The sequence below is a fragment of the Sesamum indicum genome, linkage group LG10, assembly GCF_000512975.1.
Source record: "Sesamum indicum cultivar Zhongzhi No. 13 linkage group LG10, S_indicum_v1.0, whole genome shotgun sequence".
Taxonomy (NCBI): Eukaryota; Viridiplantae; Streptophyta; class Magnoliopsida; order Lamiales; family Pedaliaceae; genus Sesamum; species Sesamum indicum.
The window spans coordinates 554,318-568,642 of NC_026154.1; the positions used below are offsets into that span (position 1 = coordinate 554,318).

General features: G+C 33.9%; 2 protein-coding genes across 5 annotated transcripts; both read right to left on the reverse strand.

Moving 5' to 3' along the window:
• LOC105171363 (sugar transport protein 8-like) lies at positions 1,894-3,843 on the reverse strand. The gene is made up of 4 exons (XM_011092442.2): positions 3,654-3,843; positions 3,244-3,563; positions 2,527-3,150; positions 1,894-2,444 (listed from the first exon to the last, which is right to left on the reverse strand). Exons 1-4 carry the CDS (start codon positions 3,766-3,768, stop codon positions 2,010-2,012), a joined length of 1,494 nt encoding a protein of 497 aa, XP_011090744.1. The 5' UTR covers positions 3,769-3,843; the 3' UTR covers positions 1,894-2,009.
• Positions 5,671-13,741, reverse strand: LOC105171364 (long chain acyl-CoA synthetase 6, peroxisomal). Of its 4 annotated transcripts, XM_011092444.2 has the most exons (24): positions 13,594-13,741; positions 13,336-13,468; positions 12,421-12,484; positions 12,265-12,342; positions 12,082-12,153; positions 11,927-12,008; positions 11,632-11,737; positions 11,471-11,547; positions 11,027-11,071; positions 10,831-10,917; positions 10,571-10,660; positions 10,393-10,472; positions 10,174-10,267; positions 8,897-8,985; positions 8,731-8,819; positions 8,353-8,482; positions 8,092-8,210; positions 7,883-8,006; positions 7,699-7,785; positions 6,650-6,753; positions 6,439-6,524; positions 6,239-6,325; positions 6,064-6,150; positions 5,671-5,977 (listed from the first exon to the last, which is right to left on the reverse strand). In XM_011092444.2, exons 2-24 carry the CDS (start codon positions 13,451-13,453, stop codon positions 5,879-5,881), a joined length of 2,094 nt encoding a protein of 697 aa, XP_011090746.1. In that variant the 5' UTR covers positions 13,454-13,468; positions 13,594-13,741; the 3' UTR covers positions 5,671-5,878. The 4 variants fall into 4 exon arrangements, with proteins under 4 accessions (XP_011090746.1, XP_011090747.1, XP_011090745.1 ...); XM_011092445.2 differs by lacking the exon at positions 13,594-13,741 and having other exon boundaries at positions 12,421-12,481; positions 13,336-13,582; XM_011092443.2 differs by lacking the exon at positions 13,594-13,741 and having other exon boundaries at positions 13,336-13,582.

Genomic DNA, 14,325 nt, shown 5'->3' on the forward strand with positions numbered 1-14,325 from the left:
TTGACTGATTTATAATAGTATAAGTTAATAATACTGTATAAAAAATAGAAAATAAGTATCGGAATAGATGAATATATGGTAATAAGGTAACAATGTTTGAAATAAATATGATATACAGAATAATGGAAAGTTGTTCACTGACTATACAGAAAAGAGACTATGATATTGTTCACAAACTGGCAATTTGAACTGCAAAAGAAATAAAAAAAATTGCAGATTGCAAAAGTTATTGTGAGTAGCAAGACAACATAGGATTGGTGTCTTTTTTTATTTGGGTAGTTCAAAATTATGCCAGTTTTTGTGAACTTGTTGTCCAATTTGTAAACAATATTTTGTCTCCTTTTTGTAAATTCAAATTGTGAAGAACTTTACATTATTATATATATATCATCTTTGGTCCAAATACTTTTCTCAGATTGGCATATTAACATATGAGGAAAATTGCAATTTTAGTCCTATAATTTAAGAGGGGTGGCATTTCTTAGTCCTGTACAAATTGATTTTTGCAATTTAATTCTGTAACTTTATAATTTTGGCAAGTTGGCCGAAAATTTTAATTTATTTGTAATTTTAGTCCTACAGATAAATTCATGTAGGACCAAAAATACCAACTCCCATAAGTTATGGGACAAAAAATGCTAATGCTCTCTAAGTTACAGGACTAAAAATACAATTTAACTGGGATATGTGCAAATCACATGTAATTTTTCAGCTAAATTGGCTGAAAAATGATGAAAATTGTCAAATTTTAAAATTATATGACTAAATTATAAAAATCAATTCGTGCTTAATCAAAATGTCAACTCTATATGACTAAAATTGCATTTTTCCCTTAATATATCTTAACACTTATTTCTTAGTTTTCATATAGTGTTGTTAGCTTATACAGTTACAAATCAATCCAACCCTTTGTAACTATAATCCTTAAAATGCCACCTCCTCTAACATACAAGACAATGTAATTTAGCTATCGCTTAGGTGGCTAGAAAATTGATTGGATGCTTCATTAGAAAAAATCTCAAATTTAAAAATCCTAATTTCGTCCATGTTGACAATTTTACGAACTATAAAACTTTGGTGACCAGAGTCTTATAATTGCTAAAAATATTAAATTATTAACCGTTGTGACATGTCTTTCCTACGTACATATAATAAATAATCTTTCATGTTTTAAAATATAGTATAAATAAAAGTAAAATCTATAAATTAGTACATTACATTAACAAAAAGAAAAAATAATAATAATTTATCAATTAATATAAATTTTTGAAAAGTTGAATAAGTTAGTTATTTTATCATGCATGAAGGGCATTTTTTACTTCGTAAATAATTGGTGTGGCAATGTCATTAAGCTGCCACCGTTTGTAAATGTAGAGAGACTTTTCTTTTTATATTAGTATAAATGAATTATAATTTGTCAACCATATAGCTAGAGTCCTTAAATTGTCACCCTCCCAACATAACCGATAGTAAGTGTAATTTAGTTCATATATAGCACACATCTTTACTACACCAATAAAATTCTTTTTTATTTTTTATCAGCAATTTAAAGAAAAATAAAAACAACTCTTCTATACATTTATATCTATACTTTTTAATAATTGGAATGCATCATTTTTGGTGTCTTTAATTTTTATGGTCTATCAATTTTTTTTTTTAATCGAATATTTTTTTATTTCTGTTCTATCTCCTCAACTTCCACCATCCTTTTTCTTCTCTCATTTTTTTTTTATAATTTTAATATTTTATTTATGTAATTAATATATTTTAAACAATAATTATTTTTTAAAAATTTTAAATTAATTATACACACAAATATAAATGTGTCACCTGTACTAATATCTGTACGACAACTCCCATGATGACTAAAGAAATAACAAGAAGTGCCAAAGAAAAGAAATTGGAAAAAGAATTTATGATAAATTGATAATAATGTTTAAATACATGATAGAAAGAGTAAAAACAAAACTAATTGGAAATCCACAATAATAATATGTTGTATTGGTAGATCAGTCGGTGGTCTCCTTTGCATCATCCTTGAAGAACTTCTTCCAGACTGGATGCTGCTTCCAGACCCTTTCCTCAACCAATTCGATGGGTACTCCTTTGGTCTCCGGCAAGAAGAACACCACAAAGAGTCCCATTACCAGAATCCAAGCAGAAAAGAAGAAGAAAATGTAGGCTCTCATATGGCACAGCATGGAGAGGAATGCCTGAGCAATTATGAAAGTGCAGATCATATTTGTACTCACTGCAAATGCAAAACCTGCTGTTCTTGTCTCTATTGGGAAGATTTCACTGGGAATCAGCCATCCCATTGGCCCCCACGACCATGCAAATGACATCACGAATGTGCAAACTAGAACCACCACCACAGCTGCCAACACCTTGTCCAATGACCCTGTCGCCTTCAGGTGGGTTACCAAGATTGCTCCTATTGCAACCTACACCAACGTTCAAATTCATCTCATTAACAAACACAACACATACATTTTGAGAAATTCAACAGGGAAAGAACAACAGTACCTGGGAAATAAACATCTGGATGGAAGCTTGGAGAAGCAACTTCCTCCTTCCTACCTTGTCAACTGCATAGATGGACACGAAAGTGGCACCTACATTAACCAAACCAGTAATGACAGCCGACAACAATGAGGCATCAGACTTGAATCCCAATGTCTGGAACAAAACCGGAGCGTAAAACATGATGGCGTTGATCCCAGTAAACTGCTGGAAAACCTGAATGATAGTGGAGATGAACAAAGCAGGGAATCCGGATTTCTTGAACAATTTCTTGAAAGGTCGTTTAACTTGTTTGGCTTGTTCACAGCCTGTAACAATCTGCTGAAACTCAGCATCAACATTGTCCACACCTCTGATTTTCTGGAGGGCTGCTCTTGCTTCCATTTCTTTGCCCATTTCAACAAGGCTGGGAGGAGTTTCAGTGATGACCAAAGACCCTATGAAGAGGATAAATCCTGGAACTGCTGCAAGCCCCAATGACACCCTCCAACCATGCTTCATCATTGATGTTCCATAGTTGATAAGGTTGGCAATGAGGATCCCAACTGTCACCAAGAGTTGGAAGAGGATATTCACCGCTCCCCTATGGTGTATGGGTGCAATTTCTGATAAAAACAAGGGAACAGCCTGCAAAGTTTGTCAGCAATCCCAGTGTCAATATATGTATTTCCAATGTATATATGTTTCTATGCCTGTTGCGAGATAGTAGAAAATACGTACTTCATTTCCAAAGCCTACTCCAATTCCAAAAAGAACTCTACCAAAAATTAACATCCACTTTGTATTAGCAGCGCCACAGATGATGGAAGCAGCAATAAATAACAGTGATGCCATAAGAATAGTGGGCCGGCGTCCCCAAAGGGAGCAGGCCTTAGAGGCAAAGAAACTGGCTATAAGTGCTGCTATGTATAGAGAAGATGTGAAGAGTTGTAGCATTTCATCATCATATTTACAGTAGTTGTTTTCATGTGCGTGCAACTTTCTCTCGTGGACTTTGGGGAAAAACGTCATCAGGAATTCATCCATTCCAGTTACTCCGCCTGATCGACAAGAATTCGTTGTTACAACCTTACTGCATCATTAATCATATTCGAATAAATAAAACACATCTATTTTTATAGTTGATGTACCTGAAATGCCGATGTCGTAACCGAACATCAGCCCTCCAAAGGCAGCAAGAATCCAGCAGGAAAACACATAGGGTGTTATCCTCGAGTTGTATTGACTCTTGTCGGCGGTAGACATTTTTCCTTTTTCTGCAAGATTTCCAGAAACTTGAGAAAATATTTGAAACTCAGAATATCCCAAACAAGACAGGACAATATATACAGTTTTTCTGTTTTCGAGCCTAACTACATATGCACAGGCTGGGAGATGAGTGAGTCCGCAGCTAACTACATATGCACAGGCTAGAGTTAGTGAGATAAAGAGCTATAGATAAATCTGATAGATTTTCTTTATCCCACACTCTCCAGCTCTATTTTATTCTTTAGAGGATGTGAACTTTTATTTTGTGTTAGAATTGTTTACTGAGAGCCCTTTTTATAGTCCAACCTCTTACTCAATTTAGCTACTCCAAACTCGGATAAAAGTACGGACAGTTTGTGGTTGAGAAATCTTTAATTTTCGTAAATGCTGAACATTGTAGCATTCTATAAATCTAGCGGTTCTTTCTCTATAAAGAGAAGTATTAGTGGACCTGAAGCCGAATCTGACTAGGCAAAAGAATACAGACCTCGTATTCTTACTAAAATTAAGGAGTTCTGTTCCATTTGTTTCACTAAAATGTCATAATCATCTCTGTCTTTGCTGTGCAAATCGCAACTTTTTTGGACCATTTTTGTGAATGAGAATGTTTTGATGGAAGACCGACATCACAACAAGAAGAGCTAATCATCAGATAAAATAAGTGATTTTTTCTTTTTTCTTTTTCCAGTGAAGTGATAATTGATAAGTAAAACAGTCTAAATGTAAATTCAAAATAATCTCAGCTTTGGCGTATCGTCCAGACTATAACACTGTGAATGATGAGCGTTGAATCTATACTGATGAAATGCCTGTTAGGCTTAAATGTCTACCTATCATGAGGGATTGTAATGAAAAAAAAAGAATAGGTGGTTTATTAATATTTTTATCGGTTCATAACTTGATTAATATAAATCAAGAGTTCATATATTATTCGATTTAAATCAAATGAATAATCCAAAGTTGACATTAAAAAATATACAAATATTTTAATATAAAAATAATTTTCACATACAAATATAAACTTATCTTTATGTACGTCTCATCTTGTTCTATATATGATTGTTAGTACTAGAATAAATGTGATTTTTTAATATAATTAATTATAATAGTTAAAAGTAAAATATATATTAATTTACCACAATTAGGCAATGACTATTAGCAGTTGATTTTGCACGTAATGTCGAAATATTAGCAATTGAAAATATGGCAAACATTTGGGTGATTACAGGTACTAAAACTATAACAAATATGGATTAACTGCGGTAAAAAGTTACGTATCAGTTTTGTTCGATTATAGTAGATAATATTAAGTTTCTTTAGTAATTTATTGTATAAAACTATTTCAACTTTTTGTAGTATAGTATGTATATAAACATAAATGCAAATATATATGCTAAAATTACCGCAAGAAAACAGAGTTTCAATATTTTGCCTCTAAAAATCAAAATTTCGTCTCTAAATAAATAGCAACGGAACAAACCCACCATTCACATGTAGCTTAAGGTCCCTATGGTAAATTTTAGTGACAAACTGTCTCTCATTTGGGCAAAGCTAATGTCTCTAATTTTGTTGAAAATAACAACTAAGTTCAAAAATAATTAATCTATAATTTTCATAGACTTCCCGTCTTTAATTCCATTAGTAGTGTTTTAGTGTTTTCCGTCTCTAAAAATATACATTTAATCATCTAAACCACTCATATTTAACTTTCAAATTCTAGTATTTATCTTCGTCATAGTATCAAATTTGCAAGTGTAAAACTGATATTACTCCATTCCATCAAATTGCATTACAGTCTCATAAGATTTTTTTAAAGAAAAGATCATCCTCCATGACATGAATCTGTGTTAAGTCAGGATTTGGATCAAATTTTAACTGTTAAATAAAAGAGACAGTAAGTTACTTTAAAGTTCTCGAATAAACTAGTGTAAGATACCAAGAACAGAAAATCCATTGAGATGGTACGCAGTCCTGATTATTATTCCAATAATTGTTCAACTATAGATAGGCTGCTGTTTCCTCTTCACAATCATATGGACAAATTCTTGCCAGAGTATGTTGTCATAAGATGTACTGGTCTCATCACTTTATGCATCTTTTCCACAATTCAAACCAATTTCTGGGCAGAGGCATGAGATGCTGAGAGCTGGTTGTACATGTCGGATATAGCGTTAGCAAAGTAGGCTTTTGCTTGTGGCCTTTTAATCTGAGAACAAAGAGCAAACCATTTCTGTAACAATCAGTACCTTTTAGGCTCAATTTTCTTCTCAACTAACAGAAATACACACTTGCCTTGAATGTTGGAGTCAGCAATCCATTCTCCACGGTAAATGGTTCGACTACAAGAGTAACTGCCTTTGCGAATTCAAAACCTCTGAGCTGGAAAAAATAAAACCAGAGCTTGCCGTTAGAAAAATGCAGTAATAAAGAAATGCATGTGTCGGACTAATTAGTTTATGCTTATTACTTGAGCTTCCCTGGCAACAGCATCCATGTCAGCTAGAACAGCTCCCCTCGCCCGTGGATCAGCACACAATTGCTTCAAATCTTGATACTGCACTCAGATCGAAGAAACCGTGTAGGGCGTTGATGGTAGAAAATGGAAAACAGACATTCTCATGACTTAGTGATGCGGATAGATTGTGAAGAAACTGTGTCATATGTTACCTTGATGCCTTCAGCGGCAGCCCATGCTTTTAACATATCGTGGTCCACAGCAACAACGGCTACTAGAAAAGAGTTGAGGCTGTCACCTATCAGCAAACCGATATATAGAACCGATCAGTCTCTTAATGCAGCAACAAGCATTAATCTGACATTGCTCACAAACACACAAGCACATGCAAAGAAGAGCGATATCAGGATATCATATTCTTACCATGTATAAAACACTGTGCTACAAACTTGCATTTAGCATAAACATTTTCTATTTTCTCAGGAGCTATGTACTCTCCCTGTGCTAACTTGAAGATGTTCTTTTTCCTGCCAATGGAGAAAAAAGGATCAAACTTTTGCAACGTACCAACTACACTATATCTTTGGTTTACTGCTTCACCCAAAATCCATCAGGATTCAAGAACAGACAGCAAGAGTGGCTCGAAAGTTTGCACTTATAAGATACGACGAAAACATAATACCCTGTTCAGGCTAAGCAAAGTAGTTACAATCAACAAAGTCTTATCTGGTCATATAGACATACAGTCAGATAGAAACACCGCGAGAGCTAGACATAGAACGAGATTTTATGCTGCATGGACACGAATATGCTACAATATGGATACAAAAATATGGCACATATCTAAAATATGGCACATATATGTAAGCACTAAATATTTCCACGGATAATAGATAAAAATAAAATTTTATGTTAATATATATTATTGCTATGCTTGTAATTTATCTGATAAATTTATCCTGTAAAAGAATTAAAGATATAGCTAAGTCAAGTTGTATTCACATAATTAATTTAAGAATTCTGAATCCATAATACTAAATAATAATTAATTATCAACACTTATGATTACATAGTCACTGAACTAATCTTTTTCTTCTATTTTATCTACTCATGTCTAGAATTGAAATTCTTGATTGTTAATACTTTTACTTGTTCTATTCTAGATAACAAGTAGATAATATAAACATGATTATCATATTCAATTATTCAAAATATAAAGACTTTATATGCAACTAATTCCTTATGGCTTTAACAATATAAAGAGAGTTCTTCTCTTAAATTGCAAATGAAAATTTTAAACATTTATCAGCACTTTTTCAAGTGACTGCAAAGATATAATTTATCCATTAAAATACCTAGAATATAGTCAAGTTAAATAAAAGAAAAAGAAATTTTAAGAGACGTTCACATTTTTTTATATAGTATAGATTGATAGACAAGTATATAATATTTGCTGAAATTTCTGTTCTTACCTATCAATTATCTTCAATCGACCTCCAGGCAACCACAAACCTATATCTCCGGTGTGAAGCCATCCATCATCGTCGATTACTTCTCTCCTGAATAAATTACAAAACTATCATATGTTTTACTTCAAAAGTCCATTCAATTTCTACAAGTCAAAAGATTAAAAAATAACTAATGATAAGTATATACGTTTGCACTTCATCTTTATAGTAGCCTTGGAACACTATTGGGCCCCTTACGCAGATCTCACCGCGTGGATGGGGTTGATCCTCTGATGTATAGTTCATTTCTGGAACATCGACAAGCTTTATTTCTGACAGAAAACGAGCAGTTAAATAAAACTGTCACATTATGTAAAGGGAACACACATCTTGTGTGCTTGAATCTTGACTACTGACCACAAGCAGCATTAGGGGCACCCACATGACCAGATAGAACATCGGTTTCGTCCATATTGCTTATAACACAAGAAGACTCTGTCATTCCATATCCTTCTACAACTATGCAACCGAAGCATCTGAGGATGTGAATTCATCACTTGGGCAAAGTTAATGAGTATGTGAAGTAGAATCATTCATTATGAGAAGAATTACATGACCTTGAATACCAAGTCATTATGAGAAGAATTAGATGACATTGAATACGAAACACCAACTTACACTCGTAAAAAGTCCATGACTTCAGGAGACAAAGGTGAGGCACCAGAGACCATGTACCGGACTCTACCGCCCAGCTTTTCCTTTATCTTGTTGAAAACCAATTTATCCCACATTGGCGATGATTTCTTTCCTGAAACAAACATAAATTTCTCTTTATCCACCAACAATTATGAGAATAGTTTTATTAATATGAACAAATTAATTCATCAATTCGAGAAGCACTGCCCCTCCAGTGATCTTGGAGTTCAGTTAAATCTCAAAAGTTACTTATTGCTATTATCAGATACGGCATTCTTCTGTTCAGTGAAGAAGCTACCCTATTTCTTTATGTCTTTCCATATGCTAGATGCAAGAAAAAGTACAATTCATCAAAGTTACCGCTAAATATTGATTGCTTCTTAGCTTTATAAGCAGCGTTGAACAGCCTCTCCCTAAGAACACCAGATGTCTTTACAGCATTCATTACTCTGCATGAAGAAAAGTTGTAAATGAGTTTTTGGAAAGCAGTAATTATACATCTTGGAGCAAAGAGTCCCACTTTTACCCTGCATATATCCGATTGTACAGCCGTGGAACACTGCAAAATACAGTGGGCTTCAGAACGGCCATATCCTCCAGTAATTTCATATTATCCTACAAAGGAAAATAACTATCAGCATTTATACTCAAAGGTAAAAATCTCTCTATGTTTCCGACGACAGTACTGAAAGTTATGGTAAATTTGATGGAGCCTACATTTCCTGTAAAGGCTGATCAGTGACAATAAATTGATGTTAATTTTTTTTGGTAAGACCAAAAAAGCCAAAGGGATATATATAACTTTATTCAGCAAGTCAGTGCTCTGAAGAAGACAACCAAATTCATATAAATTAAGATTAATTATAATTAGACTCCCTCTAAAAATGCGAAATTTCGCTTACCCCCTAAGAAGTTTGGAAATACACTTATACCCCTCCAGAAATTCTTCAGACCCTTTTTTGTTAGAATTTGAATTAAAAATGACAACGTTAGCAAAAAAAACCTAAATAAATTTTAAATTTTGTCCACCATTTAATATTGTCATATATATTTATGTACTTATAAGGGGACAAATTTAATATATATATATATATATGGAGTAAGATTAACATCATGCAATTCTCCCCTTATAAGTACAAAATTATTATATGAAAATGTTAAATGAGGGGTAAAACTAAAAATTTGTATAATCTTTTTGCTAATATTAGCATTATTCTTCCAGACTCTAACAAAAAAAAGTCAAGTGTAAACAGTGAATTTTCGAAGGAATGTAATTTTACATTTTTTCAGGGGTCTAAGTATAATTAACCTATAATTTATGCAATATGCTGCCAATTAAATTTATATATCATCATTTCATTTTGGAAAATAAGGCTATAGTTTCCACGTGAATATAAGCATAAAAGGATAACATTTTGGGTGTATGCATAACAAGAACAAGTCTAAGAGCTAAGTTCCTAAATAGTTTATGCAGGATCACCATATAAAATAGGACTCAGACTCTCCGTACTAATCCCTGTCTGCTGCTACTGCACTCAAAAACGTCTAACTTGAGCCAATTTGAGCAGTTCATGTGTATGCTTTGTTTCCTGCACTACATGTATTTTACTTACATCCGTTACTTTCCACATTGATATTATCATGCATGCTAAAACTCTGATGCTCTACATTTTCTATTTACAAGACACTCTATTCATAACAGACTCTTATGCGGAAATAGTGACAAACGAGAAATCAATAATCCTCCCAGAGAATTCCAAAAAGTAGCACGAAGAGGATATATAAGAAAATTCAGTGTCATACTCCTTGATAAAATCCAGATGCTCCTCCAAAATACACCACCAAAATCTGATTAGCTCGCTCATATATGTGTGCCAGCGGAAGATATGATATATAACTGGCCAGTGGGGGAAAAGAAAAAAGAGGAAGAAGAAGAAGGAGATTACGAAACTCGAATATCAAGTCCTGGAAAAGATGAAGCAAATCACAGAAAAAACCGAGATATAATCTTTTTAAACTCACAGGTCCGACGGATATAATTTGACTCCCAAGCTTGCACCAGCAACATTGGCAATCAAATTTCCATGGGTCAGTACAACTCCCTAACCATAACAACACAGAGAAGAACAAACTAGGTTGAATTATATTTGGAGGTACAACATATTATAGCCTCTGTGGGAATTGAGAACTCAAACGATACCTTTGGAGTTCCAGTTGTACCACTTGTATAGCATATTGTGGCAACATCATCAGCTGTTGGTGAGCAAAACGGTTGAAGGCTGCCGAGGCCCTAAAGGGATATCGTTTATTCTTAAAACGAAATTGATTGTGGAAAACTGGATTGTAGCCAAGTGAACTTAAACTGTTGATACAAACTAAAGAGTCACGGTACCTCAAAGAACTAGGTGAATCCAATGTAAATAAAATTCTTAAGAAATACAAAAACATGGAGAGACTCACTTCAGTATGTAGTTTCGAATACGAAATAAACTCAACCCCTGTTGTTGATGGAAGTGATGGGAGTTGCTCTTCAACTCCTCCAACAACCTACAAAATGCTAAAGCCAATGAAGCAGTTGAGGTTGAGAAAAAACTGAAAAGGTTTCCTTTACAGTGCCAAAATCATGAATTAAGTTTGGTACAGATAATATTCATACCACAATCAGATGTACTGATGGAATCTCAGATAAAAACCTCAGCAGCTGCATTCCAAGTATAAGAAATTAGGCACATTATTTGGAAAATAAATAGAAACAGAAGAAACAAAATAAGACTGGATTTTCAATGATGATTTGGTTGTACTTTAAAAATGGTATAAACTACCTTCAGAATTCATTTCATTTCTTGAAGTGAATCTGAATCCATACGAAATTCTAGCTTTCATGATAATCAATCTTTACTAGATTTCGAGTCACATTATTTCCACTTAGACCAAACACCACCAGACAATCTCCATAAAAAGGTTCATCACCTAACTATTAACCAACCTTAAATCATATCTATCATAAAAGATTGCATTGTAAGTTCGAAACATAACGAAGCTGCAACTCATGCCTGACTTAATCTTCCTAAATAATTAAGAGCGCTTAATTGAATCTCACAATTTTCAACGTCTCAGGGGCACAAAATATTGCTTGAACAGCTGCATGATTCACAATGTATTTAACCGCATCCGGACCTGAAGTGTGAAAAGTTGAACACTTTGCATTTAATAGCTCCCCATCTTGGGAAGATAATAAAATAATATTCTCTGATCACTGACCTAGGGTATCATATAAAGGTACTGAAATGAAGGAATACGCCGAGCAGGCATGATCAACAACAAGCCACTCGGGCCTGTTAACGAAATACAGCCCAATGCAGGATCCCTGTAGTATATAAATGAAAACAGAAATATAATCAGATAAAAGGAGTTTCAACAAGGAAAAACCAAAGGTTGTTTAGGGAAATAAGAGATGTGGCTGAAAGCAAAACATGAAGTTTGAAGAGGAACAATGTGCTACATTCCAATACATAAGAAGATCATAACAGTAGAGAAAATTTCAACTCAAGCTTGCCTTCTGTATCCCGTATCTGATTAGCCCTGAACCGATAGCTGCTCGTGAGGCACCGGCTTCTCCATAGGTAATCCACTTGTACCTGTAGCATTATTAAATTACATAAATAAGAGATCTTCTCAATAACTGAAGCATGAATCCAGCAGGAAAATTACTCTCCCACTGTTCCATCTTCACGAACTCGTGTTCCCAAGTATTTGTAGTCTCGGAATGTCTTCTCTGCATGCCTATGCTCACGAAGTTAGAAAAAATAAATGGATGAGTTGTCCTTCACAGAAATAGAATAAAGGCAAGGAAGTGAGCAATATGATTTACAAGTTATATCTAAAGTTGCTTACATAAAATTATCATGCAAAGTAGCAATCTCAGGATGATCAACAAATCTACTCACAAGTTTCAAAGGAGAGCGTCGATTTCTGAAAGAAAATAACAGTATGTTACTTTACTACTCTAAGAAAGCATTTAGAAAGAATTGTAATATAGACAACTCTAACCTGTATACATTCCATTTCCCAGTCTGCAATTTTTCAGGAAGCACTATACTGTACCCTTGCTCTACTAAAAAACAACATTAATGTCAAAAAATTAGGGAAGGAAGAAAGCCCTATTCAAAACCAAAATTACCACACTTTAAAACAAAAATAACAACCCAAAAAAGATGGACTTTTCTTTGTCTCAAAATGAGAAAATTACGACAAACAGGATGCTCAACCGACAAAACATATACTGGGATAGATCACAGTTTTAGCACTCAAGACATTCTAGTAATATTTGTTCCTGAAATGATGGACGGGTAGCAATCTTGCAATGTCCTCAAGGGAACTACTTTGCTACAGGCTTGGGCTACTTGTCTCTGTTGTCTTTCTCCGTGAGAGTAGTCCAAAATCAAGTTTTGACTTTTTTATCCTTTTCTCTTTTTTTCTTTTTTATTTCCAGCCGGTAACAATCATGGAATTCAAATGAATCACCAGTAGAGGAGTTCATAACAAAAGCACCTTCCCGAACCAAACCATAACAATAAATGGACAACTGCAGAACCAACAAGCCTCAGAAAATAATACACAAACGAACAAAAATCCAAGAGGAGAACAAAACAAGAATACTTAAACATCACAACTTTTAAATACTATGGATAGAGTCATTTCTTGCTGATCCTTTGGAAATGAATAATGCTCATCTTATACAACAATCCGATTCTCAGTTCTCACTAGAAAAGCCAAGAACACTTGAAGAAGAAAAAGAAAATATTTTCTGCCAAATCGTTCTGCAAAGATGAAACACAAACATTCAGCCCCAAAGTTTCCACCTCTCTCCCCCGCCGCCCACCGACCAAGCCCAACAAAGAAGAAAGGATAAAGATAAAGAAAATCCAACTCAGCTCAAAGACATTACAAGTAAATGAAAGCTACCAGAAAAGAAATCTCCGACGGTGGGTTGTGGCCTGAGAACCGGCGATTGCTCCCAGGTGGTAGAACCAACTAGATGGTTCCTAACTGCTTGGAGGCGCCGCTCAGCTCTTGAATCCATGGTTTTGTCCAGACACTGTGGTAGTGCAATGTTGTTTAGTTTCCAAGCAACTCAAGAAACACAGAACAAACAGAAAAGAGGAAGAGGCCGGCACGGAGTCCCATAAATCATAATGGTGCATGAATAGATTAGATACATACGTATATTCAAATGGATGTTGTGGCTTCTTATTCTTGTCACCATCCTACTACCATAGATAAGAACGTTTTTATACTATGCACTGGCTTTAGCGTTAATCTGTGTGGAACTGATACATATTTGGTGATTTTTAGCGTGAGGTATGTCTTACTAATTTGAGATCGTGATATCAAAAATTTTGAAATATCAATTATGTTATGAAAGTTTTATAATAATATATAATTATTTATTCTTTTAAATGATACATGTCATCTTTTTACCGTTGATCTATTATTTATTTTCATTCATATTTGTCACATATTCTATTTTCTAATTATATATACATTCTTATCAATTGATTAATTATATACATATAAATATAACGTAATATAATAACTCATAAGTATGTGGAGAACATAATTTGGCCCCGCTTTATGGACTCATTTAAAGTCCACCACGGGTGGACATTTATGGATCATTTCGTGTACTAAATATGTAAGAAAATTGAAGAATACCAGGTCTTTTATGATTTTGGGGTATGATCGTGCTTATATATTATTTTGATTAATGAATGTACTTTTATACAGTTTTTATCTTTTATCTCAAAATTACAATGACCATAATCACAAAATTCGCATCATTACATTAGTAATTTCTATGAAAGTTTCAGTGAGAAAATGAAGGTCTTATGTAGTTTGATTAATACGGTTACAAATGCACCCATTTTAAGCTAAAAAGATTGGTACTAATGGTGC